Source organism: Schistocerca gregaria, chromosome 1, assembly GCF_023897955.1.
Source record: "Schistocerca gregaria isolate iqSchGreg1 chromosome 1, iqSchGreg1.2, whole genome shotgun sequence".
Classification (NCBI taxonomy): Eukaryota; Metazoa; Arthropoda; class Insecta; order Orthoptera; family Acrididae; genus Schistocerca; species Schistocerca gregaria.
The window spans coordinates 150,556,305-150,578,689 of NC_064920.1; the positions used below are offsets into that span (position 1 = coordinate 150,556,305).

The 22,385-nt window shown below is 43.9% G+C and overlaps 1 protein-coding gene across 2 annotated transcripts in view; it reads left to right on the forward strand.

Moving 5' to 3' along the window:
* Positions 1 to 22,385, forward strand: part of LOC126335000 (uncharacterized) — a 912,695-nt gene that overhangs the window by 851,209 nt on the left and 39,101 nt on the right. For both annotated transcript variants that reach the window (XM_049997826.1, XM_049997835.1), the window contains exon 11: positions 14,792 to 14,878. In XM_049997826.1, the coding sequence (XP_049853783.1) occupies positions 14,792 to 14,878 (87 nt within the window). The remainder of the gene's footprint in view (positions 1 to 14,791; positions 14,879 to 22,385) is intronic.

Here is a 22,385-nt window from a genome sequence, read left to right on the forward strand (position 1 = left end):
AAGAACCTAAACAGCCTACTTACAGCCTTAGCTTAAAATTTTTCTCATAGAACTCGGCTGAAGGTCTCACATTAATCAAGAACAGTGTTACGGCTTAATGCTGAGACAAAGATTTTCAAAGTTTAATCTAAATAGGCTGAAAACTCGGCTGAAGGACGCATATCAACAAAACAATTTAACGACTTAAGGCCTAGGAGGAAGAGCGTTCAATTCGAAAAGGCTGAAGGCCTTATCTTAAAATATTTCGACTAAAACTCGTCCGAAGGCCTCATACTAAAGAAAAACAATCTTTGAACTTAATAGCAAGACAAGGATTTTGAGTGTTTAGTTTAAGAGAGATTAAAACTCGGCTGAATGCCACACAAAAACTAGGAAATATTTCTTATGGCTTAAGGCCTGGACAAAATTTTGCAATTTTTGATTTGAAAAGGCTGAAAACTCGTCTGAAGGCCACATACCAACTTGAAACCAATTTATGGCTTAAGTCCTAGACACAAGGAATTTTCAGTTTTAATTTTTAAAGGCTGAAACTCGGCTGAAGGCCACATACCAAACAAGAAACTTTTTTTATTTGCTTAAGGCCTAAGAAAAAATGCCTTGCAATTTTAATAAGCTAGAACTCGGCTGAAGGCCACACAGAGTACTTTAAAAAATGGTTCAAATGGCTCTGAGCACTATGGGACTTAACTGCTGAGGTCATCAGTCCCCTAGAACTTAGAACACTTAAATCTAAGGACATCACACACACCCATGCCCGAGGCAGGATTTGAACCTGCGACAGTAGCGACAGAGTAATTAAGACTAAAAAGGAAATCGCTATGTAAAACACAAGGAGCGGCGGTCAGAAGGTTCCAAGGATCGGCCTGAAAAGGTAACACTAACGCACATTTAGGTGAGACAGGCAGCCAGACCGACAACCTCTTAACCAGAAGGCAACCCAACCGAAAGCCAGACGACGAACCCACCAACAAAATCAGTTCTGCTCCACCCGACCAGCGAAACGACAACAAGATGTCAATAGCACAACGTTCTTGATACTGGTGCCCAATCCAGTCAAGTCAGAATAAACGCCCAAAACTACCAACAACATCTCAGCAGTCGAACTACACGCCATGCTGGATAGCATCAACACGACGAGGAAAATACACTGTCAAAAATTATGTCAACGACCAGGGCACTTCACTGGAATGTCAAGGCTACAAGGCAGAAGATATCGCTGGTACATTCCAGTAATGAAGGAATGAATTCAATTAAGTTAACCAACACAGTGGAAGACAGCTGCAACTCTAGCCGACTTCAATGCACACACGTTGTTGCTCGCGGGAATCTCCCTGAAGGCGACAACCAGGATCAAACGAAGAGATGTGGTAGCAGTTGAGGCTTGATAGTAGACTAAGTGAACACTCAACTTTAGTGTCAGGGTCGGTAGGCGACAAGCACACCAGGAAAATACATCCGCCACACCAAAGATAGTACAGCAGTACTAGTATCGATACACGCTGCTGCTGCCACTCACGGAGAGAAGACAGCAACGTTATGGTGGTAACCGAAGAAGAAATAAGACACCACTGGACTGCAACCAATGATAAAAAAAAAGGCATGACGCGAGCCAGCCACTGCTCAGTGACATTTAACTTGGGGTCTTGGGAGAAATACGTTCGTCGCCAGGGTGACTTTAAGAATTTTCACATTAAAAATTCGGAAGCATTACTTTTCGGCACGTCCCCTTATTTCAAATGACACAAAATACGCAAATAAAACACTTGTAAACTAAGTTCGCCATGTAAATAATTAGTCACATTCCTAACAAAAGTTTTACGATACCTGATAACCAGTGCAATTCGCTCTGAAATGGGCTGGAGTAGATTAAGTACGTTGAAATAGGATCTACAGGTTTCTGTATTTGGACACCAGTCTCTAAAAATTCCTCTTATAACAAATCGTGCACGTCGGTCAAAATGAATATTTAATACCGCCCTTGACTTCTGAGTGGCTGTTCGAAGCGTTTTCATTGTTTATAGTTCGGTTTAAAATAGGCAGACTTTGTTGCCCAGCCCAGATAAGCGATTTGTATATAATTTTAGACTGATGGAAGCCAAAATTGTCATCTAGGAAGGAACAGAAGAGTTTGAGTTGGTGCTCGTCAGTAACCTTTTTCTCTCTCTTTATCTCCAGTTCTGCAGGACCACATGAGCTACTGCTACTCAGACGTTCAAAGAGTCACAACAAAATTCAAAAATGCTTGTAAAAGAAAGAACTCCAGAGGATGAAACTTATAAAGCGAGATGAAGGGTTCACTGTATCAATTTGATTCATGTGAAAGTGGGTTGCAGCAATTGTGCAGCGTCTGAGAGATTTACACTGGAGAGACAAACCTTCTAGTGGTACATCAAACGAAAACTTCGGACCATAACAAAACAAAACAAAAATAATAATACAGTGAACGGCTGTCAAGTACTGTGATGAACTTCTATGTTAAATAAAAGAAATAATCAGCAGGGTAATCCAGTAACTTAAAACTGAAAATCAATTTCGTTAAAAGGCTAAATTTGCAGAACATAACTCAAATCTTTCTGTAAAGCACCCCAACAGTCAAATAAGTTTCTTGACTGAACAAATAAAAGCCGGCCGCGGTGGTCTCGCGGTTCTAAGCGCGTAGTCCGGAACCGTGCGACTGCTACGGTCGCAGGTTCGAATCATGCCTCGGGCATGGATGTGTGTGATGTCCTTAGGTTAGTTAGGTTTAAGTAGTTCTAAGTTCTAGGGCACTGATGACCACAGCAGTTGAGTCCCATAGTGCTCAGAGCCATTTGAACCATTTTGAACAAATAAAAAATAAATCTGGATAAGTGCGACTAGAATCGCGCACCGAGGATTCCATACAAAAAATTGTTATGTATGTAGACAGTTCATCTGTCCCAGGAATCATAAACTCCACGTTTTGTCCTGTTATCGGTGCCGATACTGCCAAGATATCGGTCCCGGGAATTATAAAACTCCGAGAATGACAATAAAAGCTTTTCTTGTGTGATACAATCACAACTTAGCGGTTTTTGGATTTTTTTCCTCTACCGACACTCTGAAACATGGCTTCTTGCCAAATTTTATAATTCTAGGTCCAGGAGAAGTACCCCACTAATTATGATGAGTGAATTTGCGAGTAGCAAATTATGTGTCATAAATGGCCGCATCCTTTTTTACACCGCCAAGGGACGTTAGAACGTGACACAAATTTCAACTCGGTAAGTCCATTTGATCCTGAACAAAAGGGGTGTTAACAGACGGACAAACAAGACTGTCGGATAATAAATGAAAACAATTGTTTTTCATGTTTTATTATCAGAAATTAACAACTGTCGGATTTTTTTCCTTTACTTTTACTATGAAAGCTTGCTGCTTGCCGAATTTCATGATTCTAGGTCAAAGGTATAGATTTTGATGTGTGATTTGCAAGTATAAAAATATGTGATATAAATAACCGTATTTATTGAGCACGTTGTCTTGTAAGCTTGAATTTATTCTACCACCAAGAGCTCGTAGACATTAGTATGTGACATAAATTTCACCTTTATATGTCTACCCGTTCCTGAGAAAAAGGGGTCTTAACAGATCGGCGGACAGAGAAGCAGCCAAATAATAAATGATAAAATTCATTTTTTTTCTTATGAAATAATTACAAATTAATAATTGTCTGCTTTTTTCCTTTACTTTTACTGTAGAACCTTGCTTCTTGCTAAATTTCATGACTATAGATAAACGAAAGGTACCTAATACGTTTTATGTGTTCTCGATTAACAAACTATGTGACATAAATGGCCGTTTCTTTTGACTGCATTCACTTAGAAGCTTCAATTTTTCACACCGCCAAGAGGCCACTTACCCATGTAGCATAAATTTTAACAAGATACGCCAACTCGTTCCTGAAAAAACAAAGACACAGACGGACAACAAAGTGATCATATAAAGGATCAGTTTTTACCGATCGAGGTATGGAACACTGACTGAGACACGGAAAAAACACAAACACAAAAACACACACACACAAATTCCTTCGCACGACCATGTGAAGCTGTCAGAAAAGTCTTTTAGATGTTGATCGACTTGGCTTTTTATTTATTTATTCGTATGGTATGGGCCCCCCGTCGGGCAGACCGTTTGCCGGGTGCCGGTCTTTGAATTTGACGCCACTTCGGCGACCTGCAGTCGATGAGGATCATAGGATTATGTGAGGACAGTACAACATCCAGTCCTTGTGCGGAGAAAATTCCCCGACCCAGCCGGGAATCGAACCCGGGCCCAGAGGACTGACAATACGTCACGCTGACCATTTAGCTACGGGGACGGACAATCGACTTGGCTGAACGTCGTATATGGCATCAAAGCATTGACCCTTCTTATGAATTTCAGCAGTTCGTCGTTATGAGGTAGTTTTGTATTTTCCAGAAATGTACCGTCCATGTTTTTCATTTTAGTCAAGTCGGGGCAGGCGTCCACGCATCGAGATGTGCGAGACAAACTTTGCACATACTTTTCTCTTCTGCAAGACATTGTGGATAATTTCTTGAACACTTGATTTACAGATGTTGCTGCATTGCGATAAGTGACAATACAACGTTGGCACGCTACCGCCGCACGTCCACTACTTAACACTGCCTGCTCGCAACTACCTGGTCCAAGCACATCTGTTGTTTACAGCCGCTAGCTCAAGGTGCCATCGTAGTTACTGTGTTGACGTCGTCTACACGCCAAGGAATATGGCTCAAATGGTTCAAATGGCTCTGTGCACTAGGCGACTTAACTTCTGAGGTCATCAGTCGCCTAGAACCTAGAACTACACTCCTGGAAATGGAAAAAAGAACACATTGACACCGGTGTGTCAGACCCACCATACTTGCTCCGGACACTGCGAGAGGGTTGTACAAGCAATGATCACACGCACGGCACAGCAAACACACCAGGAACCGCGGTGTTGGCCGTCGAATGGCGCTAGCTGCGCAGCATTTGTGCACCGCCGCCGTCAGTGTTAGCCAGTTTGCCGTGGCATACGGAGCTCCATCGCAGTCTTTAACACTGGTAGAATGCCACGACAGCGTGGACGTGAACCGTATGTGCAGTTGACGGACTTTGAGCGAGGGCGTATAGTGGGCATGCGGGAGGCCGGGTGGACATACCGCCGAATTGCTCAACACGTGGGGCGTGAGGTCTCTACAGTACATCGAGGTTGTCGCCAGTGGTCGGCGGAAGGTGCACGTGCCCGTCGACCTGGGACCGGACCGCAGCGACGCACGAATGCACGCCAAGACCGTAGGATCCTACGCAGTGCCGTAGGGGACCGCACCGCCACTTCCCAGCAAATTAGGAACACTGTTGCTCCTGGGGTATCGGCGAGGACCATTCGCAACCGTCTCCATGAAACTGGGCTTCGGTCCCGCACACCGTTAGGCCGTCTTCCGCTCACGCCCCAACATCGTGCAGCCCGCCACCAGTGGTGTCGCGACAGGCGTGAATGGAGGGACGAATGGAGACGTGTCGTCTTCAGCAATGAGAGTCGCTTCTGCCTTGGTGCCAATGATGGTCGTATGCGTGTTTGGCGCCGTGCAGGTGAGCGCCACAATCAGGACTGCATACGACCGAGGCACACAGGGCCAACACCCGGCATCATGGTGTGGGGAGCGATCTCCTACACTGGCCGTACACCTCTGGCGATCGCCGAGGGGACACTGAATAGTGCACGGTACATCCAAACCGTCATCGAACCCATCGTTCTACCATTCCTAGACCGTCAAGGGCACTTGCTGTTCCAACAGGACAATGCACATCCGCATGTATTCCGTGCCACCCAACGTGCTCTAGAAGGTGTAAGTCAACTACCCTGGCCAGCAAGATCTCCGGATCTGTCCCCCATTGAGCATGTTTGGGACTGGATGAAGCGTCGTCTCACGCGGTCTGCATGTCCAGCACGAACGCTGGTCCAACTGAGGCGCCAGGTGGAAATGGCATGGCAAGCCGTTCCACAGGACTACAACCAGCATCTCTACGATCGTCTCCATGGGAGAATAGCAGCCTGCATTGCTGCGAAAGGTGGATATACACTGTACTAGTGCCGACATTGTGCATGCTCTGTTGTCTGTGTCTATGTGCCTGTGGTTCTGTCAGTGTGATCATGTGATGTATCTGACCCCAGGAATGTGTCAATAAAGTTTCCCCTTCCTGGGACAATGAATTCACGGTGTTCTTATTTCAATTTCCAGGAGTGTAATTAAACTTAACTAACCTAAGGACATCACACACATCCATGCCCGAGGCACGATTCGAACCTGCGACCGTAGCGGTCGCTCGGCTCCAGACTGTAACGCCTAGAACCACTCCGCCACTCCGGCCCGCGCCAAGGAATAAAATCAGTCTCTGAACTTCTTGGACGGACGGTGTAGTTCAGGAAGTCTTATCCCCATAAATATCACTAGTGTTTAATGAATGAGTCTTCTACATCTACATCTGATATCCACTATTCACTCTACGGTGTGAAGCGAAGCATATGTAGTACACCACAAACTCTTTCCCGTCTTCTTCGCCCATTAGCGTAAGGTGCGAGGGAAGAACGATTTTCAGAACAGCTCTGCACACGCTAGAATTTCTTTGATTTTACTCTCTTGGTGTTTCCATCAAAGGTATGTTGGAGGACGTAATAGGAGTCTTGGCTTGTACTGAAATGTGAGCTCTCGGTACTTTTAGACTTTGACTCTTGGCGATACGCAACACCTTTTTTGTAGCGCCTCTCGTTGGAATTATTGAGCATTTCTCTACAGCCGTCGTGCAAATTAAATGAATCGTTGACAGAACTGGCAGCTCTTATATTAATGTTCTCAATCACTTCCGTGAAATTTGATAAGGATCGCAGACCGGCGAAGGATACTCAAGAGTTAGCGGAAGTAGGGTTTTGTGTGTGAATAACACTCGTTTATAATTCTTCAATTAAAAATTGAGTATGGCCTGCGCCTTCGCTACAGCTAGATTTCTATTGCCGTTCCGTCTTAAATCACCTCTGATACTCACCTCTAGATACTTCACGCTTGCGACTGCTTCAGGGACTGGTAATCGATCACGTAGTCAAACGGTATCAGGTCTTTCCATTTTCCCGTATTCGTGCCAATCTGCACTGAAATCAGATTCCTCTTGAATTTTATAACAAGTTTCTAATGTCGTGGTACTGCTTTCTACACCATGTGATCAAAAGTATCCGGACATCTATCGGTGGGGATGTGTCCAACCTTCGCCTTTGTGATCGCTTGAACTGTACTATGGACACTTTTAGTTAGATATCTGGATGTCTGTGGAGGAACGTCAGCCAGTTCTTCCCCATGATACCAAACCAGAGAAGGTAGTATTGTTGAACGCTAGAGTCTGGAGCGAAGCCGACATCTAACTCACGCCAAAGATGTTCCATTGGGTTTAGGTTGGTACTCTTGGCAGGCCAGTCCATTTCAAGCATGTTATCGCCCATGGATCATAGCCTCACACATGCTGCTTTATGACAGGGCGTATTGCCGTACTAATATCATCACCGAACTGTTACTCTACTGTTCACAATATGTGACTCTGTAAAATGTGTTCGCATCCTTCCGCATTACCCTGACCACACAAAACATCCTCATACCGTAAGACTACCTGCTCTCCACTTCACTGTTGGCACAACACATTATGGCAGGTACCGTTCGCTAGCCATACACCAAACCTAAACCTTCCCAACCGATTGCCACAAGGTGTAATGTAATCCATCACTCCAAATCGTTCGTTTCCTGTCATGCACTGTCCCGTGACCTCGCTCTCTACACCAGCCCATGCACAGCTTTGCATTTAACTACAACAATGAGTGGCTTATGAGGAGCTGCTCACTCATTGCACCACATTCTTTTTAACACCCAGCACACAGTGACTGTGTTACCTTGACAACTTATAATACTATAGTTCCCTAGTAACTGGACTTTTAGTCCTGTCGCAGGGACGCCACGTATAACACGGGGACTGCAGGTTTGCGCCAAGTACACTACTGGCCATTAAAATTGCTACACCAAGAAGAAATGCAGATGATAAACGGGTATTCATTGGACAAATATATCATACTAGAACTGACATGTGATTACATTTGCATTCAATTTGGGTGCTCCTGAGATTTGGGTGATCCTGAGAAAACAGTACCCAGAAAAACCACCTCTGGCCGTAATAACGGCCTTGATACGCCTGGGCATTGCCGCAGACAGAGCTTGGATGGCGTGTACAGGTACAGCTGCCCATGCAGCTTCAACACGATACCACAGTTCATCAATACCACAGTTCATCAAGAGTAGTGACTGGCGTATTGTGACGAGCCAGTTGCTCGACCACCATGACCAGACGTTTTCAGTTGGTGAGAGATCTGGAGAATGTGCTGGCCAGAGCAGCAGTCGAACATTTTCTGTATCCAGTAGGCCCGTACAGGACCTGCAACATGCGGTCGTGCATTATCCTGCTGAAATGTAGCTTTTTGCAGGGATCGAATGAAGGGTAGAGCCACGGGTCGTAACACATCCGAAATGTAACGTCCACTGTTCGAAGTGCCGTCAATGCGAACAAGAGGTGACCAAGACGTGTAACCAATGGCACCCCATACCGTCACGCTGGGTGATGGTGACGAATACACGCTTCCAATGTGCGTTCACCGCGATGTCGCCAAACACGGATGTGACCATCATGATGCTGTAAACAGAACCTGGATTCATCCGAAACAATAGGTTTTGCCATTCGTGCACCCAGATTCGCGTTGAGTACACCATCGCAGGCGCTCCTGTGTGTGATGCAGCGCCAAGGGTAACCGCAGCCACGGTCTCCGAGCCGATAGTCCATTCTGCTGCAGACGTCGTCGAACTGTTCCTGCAGATGGTTGTTGTCTTGCAAACGTCCCCACCTGTTGACTCAGGAATCGAGACGTGGCTGCACGATCCGTTACAGCCATGCGGATAAAATGTCTGTCATCTCGAGTGCTACTGATACGAGGCCTTTGGGACCCAGCACGGGGTTCCATATTACCCTCCTGAACCCACCGATTCCATATTCTGCTAACAGTCATTGGATCTCTACCAACGCGAGCAGCAATGTCGCGATACGATAAACCGCAATCGCGATATGTTACAATCCGACCTTTATCAAAGTTGAAAACGTTATGGTACGCATTTCTCCTCCTTACACGAGGCATCCCAACAACGTTTCAGCAGGCAACGCCGGTCAACTGCTGTTTGTGTATGAGAAATCGGTTGGAAACGTTCCTTACGTCAGCACGTTGTAGGTGTCGCCACCGGCGCCAACCTTGTGTGAATAATAATTTGCATACCACAGCATCTTCGTCCTGTTAGTTAACTTTCGCGTCTGTAGCACGTCATCTTCGTGGTGTAGCAATTTTAATGGCCAGTAGTGCGCTCGCAGTTTACTGTTACCCACTGTGAGGATTTTTGTATTTATTTGACCATATACTAATGGGCAGAGGATATCGAAACATTAATTTCGCATATATGGCAGTTAATAGAAAACAGAAAGACTTTATTTTGGTGGTAATACTAGAATTGACATCCATACAAATGAAATAATAAACTGTCGCCAGCCTAATTAGGCATCATAATTTTAAACATTATGTTTCAAGAAAATTTAATAGGAGTTACTAAATCGACTTTCATTAAAACTCCTTTTAAATACTGCAATGAATACACAAGACTACCGGTCGAACTGAGTAGTTGGTAACAGTGTTCCTATTTACACAAATCAGCAACCATAGGAATTTTAAAAGTTATTTCACTCATAGTAATAATACTTACTGTTGCAACCAATAGCTAACTTAGCAATAAGATGTTACTAAAGACCTCATGAGACTAAAAGTGGTCATGACAAGAGCCCTTGTTTAACTAATATACAAACACCACAAATGAAGTTAAATAACATTACACAAACACTTTTTATACTCACATTTTTATGGAAATGCTTCAGATTTCTTTAGCAAAAGCAGTATTTAGTTTATCTTTCTTATAATAGAAAAGAATATAGTGGGGCCCATAAACTGAAACTGTCTTTACAGGCAAATTCTGTGACTTTTTCAGAGACAAAATGCGATTTCCAAATATTGCTTTCCAACCGCACTTAAAATAGTTTATATGTTCACACTTGAACGCAAGTAATTCAAATATTAAGTTCAGTTAACTTCAGAAGATAATTCATAGTAATAATCAAAGCAAAATTACTTTTCATATAGGTTCAATTTGTGTGCCTTATCCATTATCTGTGAAGCAGGTATTTTTCGGTAACACTTCACACTTTGGCTCTGCACTTTAGCACATTTAGTACAAAAGCAAACCATTAATTAGTTAGAAACAGGACACTCGGTTTCTGCACATTTAGGATGGGACCGTGCATAGGTTTCATAATCAGGACAATTTTAAGGTTCAAACACATGTTTATACCACTGGAAAAACACTCACACAAACATACTGGTCCATACTATGATACAGGAGTCTCTGAAGTTGGCGGGGCAGTGGCGCAATAGTGGTGGCAATCACGTGGCGGCTATCTGGTCTCACACTCTTGCTGTTGAATGCTCTTTATAAATTCTTATTGCCGACATATGATATTCGTTGTAGAGCCATTCCATAATAACAGGAGCACCATACGACAGCCGAAACCACATCCAATTTCTATATAAATTGGCTTTCAAATGCCTCACATGGCACTCTCGATGTTAACCGTACAACGGCTAGCCACTGACTGCGTATCCTGCTCACCCAGTAGCCGCCAGATCGACCGCCAAAACCACCTTTTAACGCGCGACAAGCCACTTCCATAGCGGAGAGTGTTCCCTACACCTATTTAGTGTAAGAAAAACATGAAATTAACGATAATTATTATTTTTTTGGAAAAATTCTGAGAAATCACAATGGCACTTTTAGTTATGAACTGAACAAGTTATTTCCGGGTTCTTTTCGGAATGTGCAGTTACCTCTTAAGGATAGGATTCGTTAAAGAAATTTCTATACAAAGTTTAAGATTATTATTGACTTGGCAGAATGCCTGAGAGACGCGTCTACTCAACTTAAATAATTATCTGTTAGAATGTTGCTAGATATGGTCGAGGCTGTCGCGTGTGAAATGCAGTTAAGTGTACTGTTGTGGAGGAAATATGGGGCTCGCAAGAGCTGTAGCGCACAATACCGTAAGCTGCAATGACTGCTGTCTGCGCCATTCGCTGCTGACAAATAAGATAACTCTCTTTCTATCTGGATTGATCTTCGCCAATCAAACTCTCCCTACGCCTTGATGAAGTCAAGGACTCCTATTCACCCCTAGTCTAACTATTGGCGTGGTACACCGGTCAGATAACCAGTCCACCCTGATGCCACTCAAAAATTCGCTCACAGGCGTTTAACTATAACTCTGTCCGTTCACACCGCACAATAAGTGTGGCGGCCAACACAGTGAACAATACTTAATTGCAAGGACTCAATATAGAGTTGCACTCCGATTCGCTCTCGATAGAGGTGCTCTCCCAGTGAAGTACTGAGGAGAGACTTGTTCCTCGCTCTTTGAGTACACGTGCTCCAAGAGCGACAACGGAACGGCCCCTCTGCAAGCCAGACGTGAAGGGGTATATCTTTCGGTCTCTTCCATTACTCCTTCAGCTCAAGGCGTCAGGAATATTGTCAGCCAATCAGCATTGTTCTTCTAAACCGGGAGAATGACGTATCATCTAAAGCGACCAATCAAGAAATCTGTAGCATCGGCGTTTGGCGTTTGCTGTCTCCCTGTGAAAACCTCTGAAACTGCGTGCTATGTTCGTAAAGAATGCGTAGGCTGGGCGCTCCCACACAATGTAGCGGAATTTGCTTTTAAGCCGAACATGGGGTCGTTCTCCCTTTCACTCAGGCAAACGCTGTCTGCTCTATGGGCGGTTGCCGGCCGACGTAGATAGGTTGACTCGTACTCTGAAGGGAGTGGCTTCCTGGCATGTGGTTTGCCTCTCCCAAACTAAAAGCTTCTTTTCCCCCCTCGTATTTCCCCCCCTATACCCAAGCGTTTGAAGTTCCATTCCAAAGTAATTTCCGATTGCTCGCGATGTGGAAACCACAGCGAAAATCAGAAATGTTTTATTTGTAACAGTTAGCTACACCTTCCAATTTTAAGTTCCATTCCAAAATGCAGCCTCTCCTGTGCCCACCTGTAGCAGTTCACCTGTCTGAGAGGGTTCAGACTTCACTACCCAAGGATATCTATGGCCTCCACTTATTTGTGTTTCTCATTTCCACTGCCCTCTTTCTCTTTTGTTGCCACTGCTGCTATCTCCATCCATCTTTCTTTCTCTTTTACCACCACTGTGCCTCACTTTTCATCAGTATCGTCTCTCTCTTTGGTTCCCACACCTGTTGTTTTCATCCATCTCTCAAGGTCTTTCACTGTCACTGCCGACTGGGGTGGACGAGCGGTTCTAGGCGCTACAGTCTGGAACCGCGCGACTGCTACGGTCGCAGGTTAAAATCCTGCCTCGTGCATGGATGTGTGTGATGTCCTTAGGTTAGTTAGGTTTCAGTAGTTCTAAGTTCTAGGGGACTGATGACCTCAGAAGTTAAGTCCCATAGTGATCAGAGCCATTTGAACCATTTCACTGTCACTCTCCATCTGCTACTGTCTGTTATCATAAAAAGATGCGAATATGTTCACATTCCAAAATTTCTGGTGAGAAAGGCGAAATGAGGGTTGAGGCAACAGCTTCCCCGCTTTTCAGTCAGAGTCTTTTCAAGAAGAACATATTCGTTTATTTTGTGCTCCGATAGGAGCATTTTTCAGCTCCTTCCCTTCCGTTCGCTGCTACAGTAGGGTGGGATAAAACGAATAGGTCAGTAAAGCTTTGACGGTTTATTTATATACTTCACAAATTCACTTCACACTACTTTACATAAAAATGCACAACATTTTAAGCTGCATCTACATGGTACCAAAAATTGCATTTTTTTAATTTGCAAGTACAGAGAACTTCACATGACAAAATAATTTTTTGTAGGGTGCCTGCGACGTCAGCTGGCACCATCCACTAATTTCGAGGGCCAGGTGGCCTGTACAGGAATGAAGTTCCATTACACAGAGACAGCACATCAGAAGCTTTTATTGGTGAAAAAATGAGAGCTAAAAATTGGTTTGGTGACCTCAGAACCATTGCAATGACCACAGACTCTTATCACGAGTTCTCTATCAGTTAAAACTACGGTACATTTACGCCTTAAATCAGATATCACGTGCTTATTTTGCGTGCATAAGTACGAGGGGCGTTTGAAAAGTCCGTGCAAAGGCCGAAAGATGGCCCCGCCGGCTCGTATCGAGGTCATGTTAATAGCATCTTTGGAAAGAACGCACACCAAGTTTCAGCCATATTGGTCTATTTATTTGTGTTTGGCATTCGTATTAACCAAGGAAGTCGAATGACTAAAAGAATTTCGTGTGATGATTAAACATTACTTTATGGAATGCAAAACGCCTCAGGAGACTAAAGAGATGCTCGATAAATATTACAGTGACTCTCCACCTTCGATTAGAACAGTTTATAAGTGGTTTCAAAACTTTAGGAGTGGACTCATGGGCACAAATGATGCTGAACGTTCTGGACGCCCTGTGAAGGTTGTGACTCCAGAAATCGTTGATAAAATCCATGATATGGTGATGGATGACAGAAGAGTTAAGGTGCGTGAGATTGCTAGTGCTGTGGGCATCTCGAATGAACGGGTACATAATATTTTGCATAAACATTTGGATATGAGAAAGCTATCAGCAAGATGTGTTCGCGATTGCTCACACTTGAGTTGTGGTTGTAAAATTAATGGAAATAGGATTCCAACTCGTTTCACATCCCCCCTATTCTCCAGACTTGGCTCCCTCGGACTACTATTTGTTCGTCAATTTGAAGAAATGACTGGTGGGACAAAGATGTTATTCAAACGAGGAAGTGATTGCAGCAACTAGTAGCTATTTTGCAGACTTGGACAATTCCTATTATTCGCAAGAGATCAACAAATTAGAACAGCGCTGGACGAAATGTATGCCTAAAAGGAGACAATGTCGAAGAATAAAAAAGGTTTACCCCAAATACGTATGTAGTTTTTTTTTTCACGGACTTTTCAAACGCCCCTCTTACAGTAACTTCGAACCTCTGGCTCTCGGTAATGAAAAATGATCTCTAAAAAGTTTCAAGAACATATGGCAAGAATTTCGACGATTTGCCATGGATAAACATTATAGAAACGACCATCCCCATAGTTTTCATACTCAGAATTCATAGTTTTCGGGTTTTTCTCAGGAACCACCCACGAATAAACCGTGATTTTTTTATAAGCATTATAAGACTCACCCTAGAGAACAGCTAATGCAAAAGAACCAACTGACTTCCTCAATTTGCCTGTTCTGGAGGAAGTGTGAAATGTTTAAATTTTAACTATGTGCTGTAGTACAGGTACAGTATGCTCGTTCTTCCGATAGATATAAGAATGATCGCTAGGCCAAGATCTATCCAAAACACTGTGATTAATTGAACTCGATGTACGATACCTGAAAAATCGTGTTTCCGCGGAACTTATTGGAACATACTGGTACTGTGCACTGTCTTGCACTGACCGTAATGTCATTCATTAACTTCATGAAGGCCGTTGGACATCGTGAATACAAATTGTTCTTATCTGTTGAGTCATATGTGCTTTTCTTGTTGCTAACGCGTTTGTATTGCTTTCCTTTGCAGATTGACCCACGAGAAGGAGATGATGCTACGAATTGAGCTGGAAGCCTTTGACGGCCGTACTGCATGGGCCGAGTACAACACATTCAGGTATGGATCACAGCTCCTCTTCTAAAATCCCACGACATGTACTGGATATAAATGACAAGGAAACTGATTTTCCGGCCGCGGTGGCCGAGCGGTTCTAGGCGCTCCAGTTCGGAACCGCGCGACCGCTACAGTCGCAGCTTCAAATGCTGCCTCGGGCATGGATGTGTGGGATGTCCTTAGGTTAGTTAGGTTTAAGTAGTTCTAAGTTCTTGGGGACTGATTACCTCAGATCCTAAGTCCCATAGTGCTCAGAGCCATTTGATTTTAAACCGGTTTTTAAAGATTGACGAGGGGGGGGGGGGGGGGGCAGATTATGGAATCAGACTCTTACAGGAGTAACGTATCTCTCGCAATCTACTGCTTTCTGATTACCGTTGCTGTAACTGTGAAACCAGTAACACTGTGCCGTACCACACTCTCTAAGACAAGAAAAAAAAGCGCACCACGAAGGAATTATCCAGGTGGGACAGAAATCGGTGGATGTGGTGTACACATACAAACAAATGATTACAATTTCAGAAACACTGAATGCTTTATTCAAGAAAAAAATTTCACAAATTGAGAAAGACAGAAATGCGCTACTCCACCTCTGGCCCTTATGCAAGCAGTTACTTGGCTTCGCGTTGATTGGTAGAGTTGTTGGATGCCCTCTTGATGGATATGGTGCCTGTACAATTGGCACGTTATACTGTAGAGATTCTGAGCTGTTTCGTTGGCCCTGCCAGTAATACTACAAAGGACCTCAATTGCAGTGAGGTCTGGCGACATTGCTGGCCAAGGTACGGTTTGACTATCACGAAGACAAGTGTTAGAAACTCTCGCCGCGTGCGAGCGGACATTATCTTGCAGAAATGTAAACCCAGGACGGCTTACCATGAAGGACAACAAAACTGAGCACAGGATATTGTCGACGTATCGTCGTCGGGCCGCATGGTGGGTGACAGTCGGGTTAGTATCACACGGTTGTTCAGAGTGTCTCCAGACACTTCTCTGACCTGGACTCTCATTGGCTGGAGCATAATTGTCTTCAGTGATGAGTCTTCGATCTGAGCTCCATGACCATTGGGATACCAATGCGACTGCCGCTCGCCATACGGCCCGACAACCAAGAGTGATGCTCTGGCGTGCCACTTCATTTCATAACATGATTCGTTTGATTGTCATTTGCCGCACCCTTACAGCACAGTGGTATGTCGACGGTGTTCTGTACCCCACTTTGTTACACTTCACAGGCAAGCCATCCTGGGCTCACATTTCAGCAAGATAATGCCCGCCCGCACATGGTGAGGGTTTCTATCGTTTGTCTTCGTGCTTGCCAAAGTCTATGTTGACCAGCGAGGTCACTGGGTCTCTTGTCAGCTGAGAACTCTTGGTGCATTATGGGCAGGTCCCTCCAACCCCCTCGTAATTCTGACGATCTACACCAGTTGACAAAATTTGATACGATATCCCTCAGGAGGATGTCCAACAACTCCATCAATTGTGCCAAGCTTAAAAATTGCTAGCCTTGCACAAGGGCCAGAGATGGATCAGCACTTTACTGACTTACTCAGTTTGTGAAATTTTAATCATTTGCTGATATGTACATCTACATCAGACCTACAGATTTCGGTCCCATTCGGATTATCCCTTCATGGTGCATCTCTTTTTTGTCATTTTTTTCCTTCTTAGAGTGTACTGGGTGACACACGGGAGAAAGACGGCTTTAATGAAATAATACTCAGCCAACTTTAAAATTAATGCCTGTTTATTTACAAAAAACCAGAGCTCATTATTTGCCATTTTAGCTAACAAAGTTATTTGTGAAACATAATGTCATCAAGGTGATGTCCATCATTTCTAATGCAAGACTCAAGTCTCTTCTCAAAATACTCCATCACACGGACTAAAATCTCTGCAGGGATGGCAGCAATTTCTTGAATGATTGCATTCTTCAACTCGTTCAAATTTCGTGGTTTGTGGTTATAGACACAGTTCTTAAGGTACCAAAGAAAAAAGTCACATACTGACAACTCGGTAGACCTGGGAGGCCAAGGAACATTGCCAAAACGTGAGATAATCCGGCCAGGAAACATGCGTCTAAGAACTGTCATTGAAGTATTTGCGGTGTGCGATGTTGCCCCATCCTGCTGGAACCAAACGCGTTTTAAAGGGATTCATCGTCTTCTTAGTTCTGGTATCAAGCATACGAATGTAACGAACAGAATTAACAGTAACCATGGCTCCGTACTCTTAAAAAAAAAAAAAAAAAAGAAGAAGGTCCAATAATGCCAACAGAGCCAAGAGAACACCAGACTGTTACTTTTTCTGAGTGTAGAGGACGTTGGTGGATAAGGTGTGGATGCTCTGGAGCCCAGATACGTAGATTCTGCTTATTCACGACCCCGTTTAAATGAAAATGAGCTTCATTTCTCATCAATAAAATTTCATTTTCATTCAATCCCAAAATCACTTGCGTTCTGTAAGCGAAATCTTCTAGTACAGTAAAATCAGTTTCCTTTATTTGTTGGACAATGAGCATTTTGTAGGGATGGAATTTTAATTCTTTATGCAAAATTCGTCTAACCAATTCACGATTGATTCGTAACTCACTAGCGTGACCTCTAGCTGACCGTCCTGGACTTCTGACTGCCGCTTGCCTTACCCTTGCAACATTTTATGGTGTCGTTACTCTGCGTCTCGGGCCAGGATGCTTCTTATCCAGTATGTTTTCAGTTGATCTGAAATTTTCCACCCATCTGAGGATTGTGTTACAGCTCGGAACAGCTCCATGTCGACCGACATTAAACCGCGCACGAAACAATCGCTGCGTAGCATTAATAGACTCACCACTTTTCACGAAACTGTCATAGACGAACACTCGACGCTGCAAGTCCCACTGCTCCATAGTGGCTGAGTAAACGAAATGGCGTCTTGCGTGGATCAGAACTATCCCCACCACGACCACCTCCCACCACCGCGCCCTCAGTACTACGCAGTTCAAAACCGTCCGCCTCCCGTGTGTCACCCTGTACTTGAGGATGATTCCGAGGTAACCATTGTTCTCATCCACGCTTGCAAATCATAATATTTTTCCTAATCCCAGTTCCTGAAAGTGACAGAGGCATTTGTCGAGTCATGACCCGTTTTTTAATCGCAGGAGAATTTGGTAAAACATGGGGCATGTGTTAACACATTTTACGACGACCAGCTCTACGGTTCTAGGCAGTTTGCATTCTGTGACACATTGCAAGAGTAACTCCGTTATGGACAGTGTCGTAGGTACAGTCTTCCGTACAGAACTCAAGTGGACAGACAGATAAAGAGACAAACGCTCCCCATTTTTCGTGAAAAAGATTTACTCGCGGCATCCTCTTCTTCTAGGAAACGAGTTAGCATCATTTCCTTTCGTGCCTGATGAGAAATGGATTTCTATGGGTCAGGCAGCTTGCAGTGAGAAAGCCAGAGCGCCGTGGCACTTACAGAACTTCAAAAGGAAGAAACTGCAGCTGCCGTAATAGGAAACTTTTTCTTCTCTTGCCGCAAGTGAGCTACACACCGTATAACAAACAGATGACAAATAGTAATCCATTATCTTCAAGGACACTAGTGAATGGCTAACCCTGCAACTAATGTACTTCTTTACTAGAGCTGCTACATGGCGGTACCATATATCACGGGACGGCAGCGCTGTTGAATTCGTGATTATGCATAATGTTTTCCAGCCTCTGTTAATAGATATCCATTTTAAACAAATACCGCACAAGACGAATCTGGGTCCGCTCTAACGAATAGTCACATAAAATTCCACTTCAAAAATTATTTTGTTTGTAACGGGAAACAAATCGACACTTTTCGTTGACACTGGACGTCACATGGAACCTCTGATCAGCATTGTTTGTTTGGGCAGGCTACAGCTACACATTACAGAAACTAAACTACAAATATCTGCCGAAACACCAGATAAAAGGCGCCTTACGACTGTTAGCTGAGACAGACATTATGCGAGAATAGACGTACGTGTTTCAGTCAGTAATAGTTAAACATGAGCATTACCACATACTTGCATAAAGAATTCTATCTACATCTACATGGATACTCTGCAAATCACATTTAAGTGCCTGGCAGAGGGTTCATCAAGCCAGCTACACAATTCTCTTTTGTTCCAATCTCGTATAGCGCGCGAAAAGAATGAACACCTGTATCTCTCCGCACGAGCTCTGATTTCCCTTATTTTATCTTGGTGATCGTTCCTCCCTATGTAGGTCGGTATCAGCAAAATATTTTCGCATTCGGAGGAAAAGTTGGTGATTGGAATTTCTTGAGAAGATTCCGTCGCAACGAGAAACGCCTTTCTTTTGATGATGTCCAGCCCAAATTCTGTATCATTTCTGTGACACTCTCTCCCATATTTCGCGATAATACAAATTCCCTACGTTTCTTTGAACTTTTTCGATGTACCCCGTCAGTCCTATCTGGTAAGAATCCCACACCGCGCACCAGTATTCTAAAAGAGGACGGACAAGCGTAGTGTAGGCAGTCTCCTTAGCAGGCCTGTTACATTTTCTAAGTGTCCTGCCAATAAAACTCAGTGTTTGGTTAGCCTTCCCCACAACATTTCCTGTGTAACTTCCAATTTCAGTTGTTCGTTATTGTAATACCTAGGTATTTAGCTGAATTTATGGCTTTTAGATTAGATTGATTTATCGTGTAACCTAAGTTTAACGAGTTCCTTTTAGCACTCATGTGGATGACTTCACACTTTTCGTTATTTAGGGTCAACTGCCACTTTTCGCACCATTCAGATATCTTTTCTAAATCGTTTTGCAGATTTTTGGTCTTCTGGTAGCTTTATTAGTCGATAAACGACAGCGTCATATACAAACAACCGAAGACGGCTGCTCAGATAGTCTCCAGAATCGTATATATAACAGCAAAGGGCCTATAACACTACCGTGTGGTACGCCATAAATCACTTCTATTTTACCTGATGACTTTCCGTCATGACTGCGAGCTGTGACCTCTCTGACAGGAAATCACAAATCCAGTCACATAACTGAGACGATATTCCATAAGCACGCAATTTCACTACGAGCCGCTTGTGTGGTACAGTGTCAAAAGCCTTCCGGAAATCCAGAAATACGGAATCGATCTGAAATCCCTTGTCAATAGCACTCAACACTTCATTTGGCTAAAGAGATAGTTGTGTTTCACAGGAACGATGTTTTCTAAACCCATGTTGTCTCTGTGTCAATAGACCGTTTTCTTCGACGTAATTCATAATGTTCTAACACAATATATGTTCTAAAATCCTGCTGTGTATCGACGTTAACGATATGGGCCTTTAATTTAGTGGATTACTCCTACTACGTTTCTTGAATATTGGTGTGACCTGTGCAACTTTCCAGGCTTTGGGTACGGATCTTTCGTCGAGCGAACGGTTGTATATGATTGTTAAGTATGGATCTAATGCATCAGTATACTTCGAAAGGAGAAAATAAATATACATGACAGACGCATCTGGTTCAACTAAAGGTGACATGTTATTTGTCCTCCCACATGGCGTTCCTCTGTTACCAACATGGAACGTTTACTGCTGTTAACTGCGGTTTACTGTGCGCATGTCAGAGTGTATACTCTTCCATTTTACATCCTGGTACAAACCTTTTTAATTGGTGCCACGTGGGGAGATTGCCGATGAGGTCTTAATTACCCTCAAAAGTATCCCATGACCTCGCTGCATTAGATGTCGCGGAGAGGTTTAGAATTCAAACCAGGACACTGATGCTAAGTTGCTGCCTAGGTGTTTTCGCACCGTAATCTCTCTTTGCCGTACCGAACATAAACAAGCCCACCACCACCCACTGGTGAATTCCGACTGGATAGTCACTGTAAAAGCGTCTGTTCTCGACGTCTGTTGCGGAAGCAGGTTGCGAGGGAGGTCTAGGTTCGCCTGTCGGTGAGACACAACGATGATGTTACTTACAGATACAGTAGTTTCTGACCAAACATGCTGTTTTACTCGACCATAGAACACATTGATGGTCCCTGTAGGTCAACATTTTCGACATCACTGATTGCAGTTCGGTTTTCAAGGGCGCCTAACGTGTACTTTCCTTCATTGCACCACCTCAGCTTTCCCCTGAATCACACAGATCCGAGCCGTTGGACTTTTAGAATCACTCACCGTATGATAGGTTGCCGGCTGTAGCTATGACACGCTCCTGCTGCGTATGCATTCCTTATACAGGCTCAAGACGGCTTTATGTGGCTTATGAGAACAGTCAACTTTCCTTGAACAGATGTTTTACATTCACTGGCGTAGCTTTCTTGTGGGGCTACAAATGGAGTGACCTCGCATACTGCTGCCGGCCTGAAAATACTCAAACTTGTGCACTTGGCGCGGCTGGAGCTGCTGTGAGCAAAGCCCAGACACTTGCCGCTGCCGATAAATCCCGCGACAACCGCCTGTAGCCTCGGCAGGGCTTTTGAAATACGCCGCACAGCTGATCCGTGCGATTGCGCGCGCTCCAAATGCGCGAGCACATGTGGAAAGACCGTCATGTGTGGCGTAGGACGCAGCTGCGGTTCATTCCTGGTGCTAAACAGGCAATTTTCGTCACCCCTAGCGACTCTGTGCGACTGGACACTACTACCAGTAACGTCCAGTCTTGCACTATTTTTGTACTATACAGTGATCTGTTGATGATAGTTTTGATGAGCCACGACATATTAATAAAGATAATAAATCCCCTGAATGAGTCTATGATCGTTATGAATTTTTACGAACAATTTCATTAGATCGCTTTATGCACTTTCATTTATTACAACATTTTCCAACTGTTATCATCAGATCGAAACTTAAAATGTCCAGTGTCAGTTGCAATAAAATGCATGCCTCGCTTACGCCTAAGTTTTGATTTGATGATGACATGAAATTTAAAATTTTCCCGGCGAACTGAATATTCAAAAAGATTTCGGGCTTGCAGCCGGTCGTCGTTGGCTTCCAAACACGATATTTGATGGCAACATTTCCTTCAAAATTGCAAGAATCCTCCACGGTTTCGAAGTGAAAGTAATTTTCCGTTCACCATCGAAGATTTTCGACCTGCTGCAATCAGTGAAAGACGACCTGGTATTGCGGAAGGCGGGAATTTACAAAATACCTTGTCAGTGTGGCATGTCATATACAGGACAAACATTGCGAACAGTAGAAGAACCTTGCATTCAACATCAACGCTGTACTCGCCTTTTGCAACCCAGACAGTCTGCAATTTCTGAGCATTGCATTTCCCCTGTACACTCAATGGAGTATGACAAGACAGCAATTTTGGCCACAGCAACATCCTTTTGGGACTCCGTCATAAAAGAATCAGTGGAAATTCGCATGACAGACAATCTTATCAATCGTGACAATGGCTACCAGCTAGATAATGCGTGGAAGCTCGTCATCTCTAAGATCTGCTCCAGACGAAGACGTCAGAGTACTCCGATGGCCGCGGCAATTGACAACGCCGAAGACAGCTGA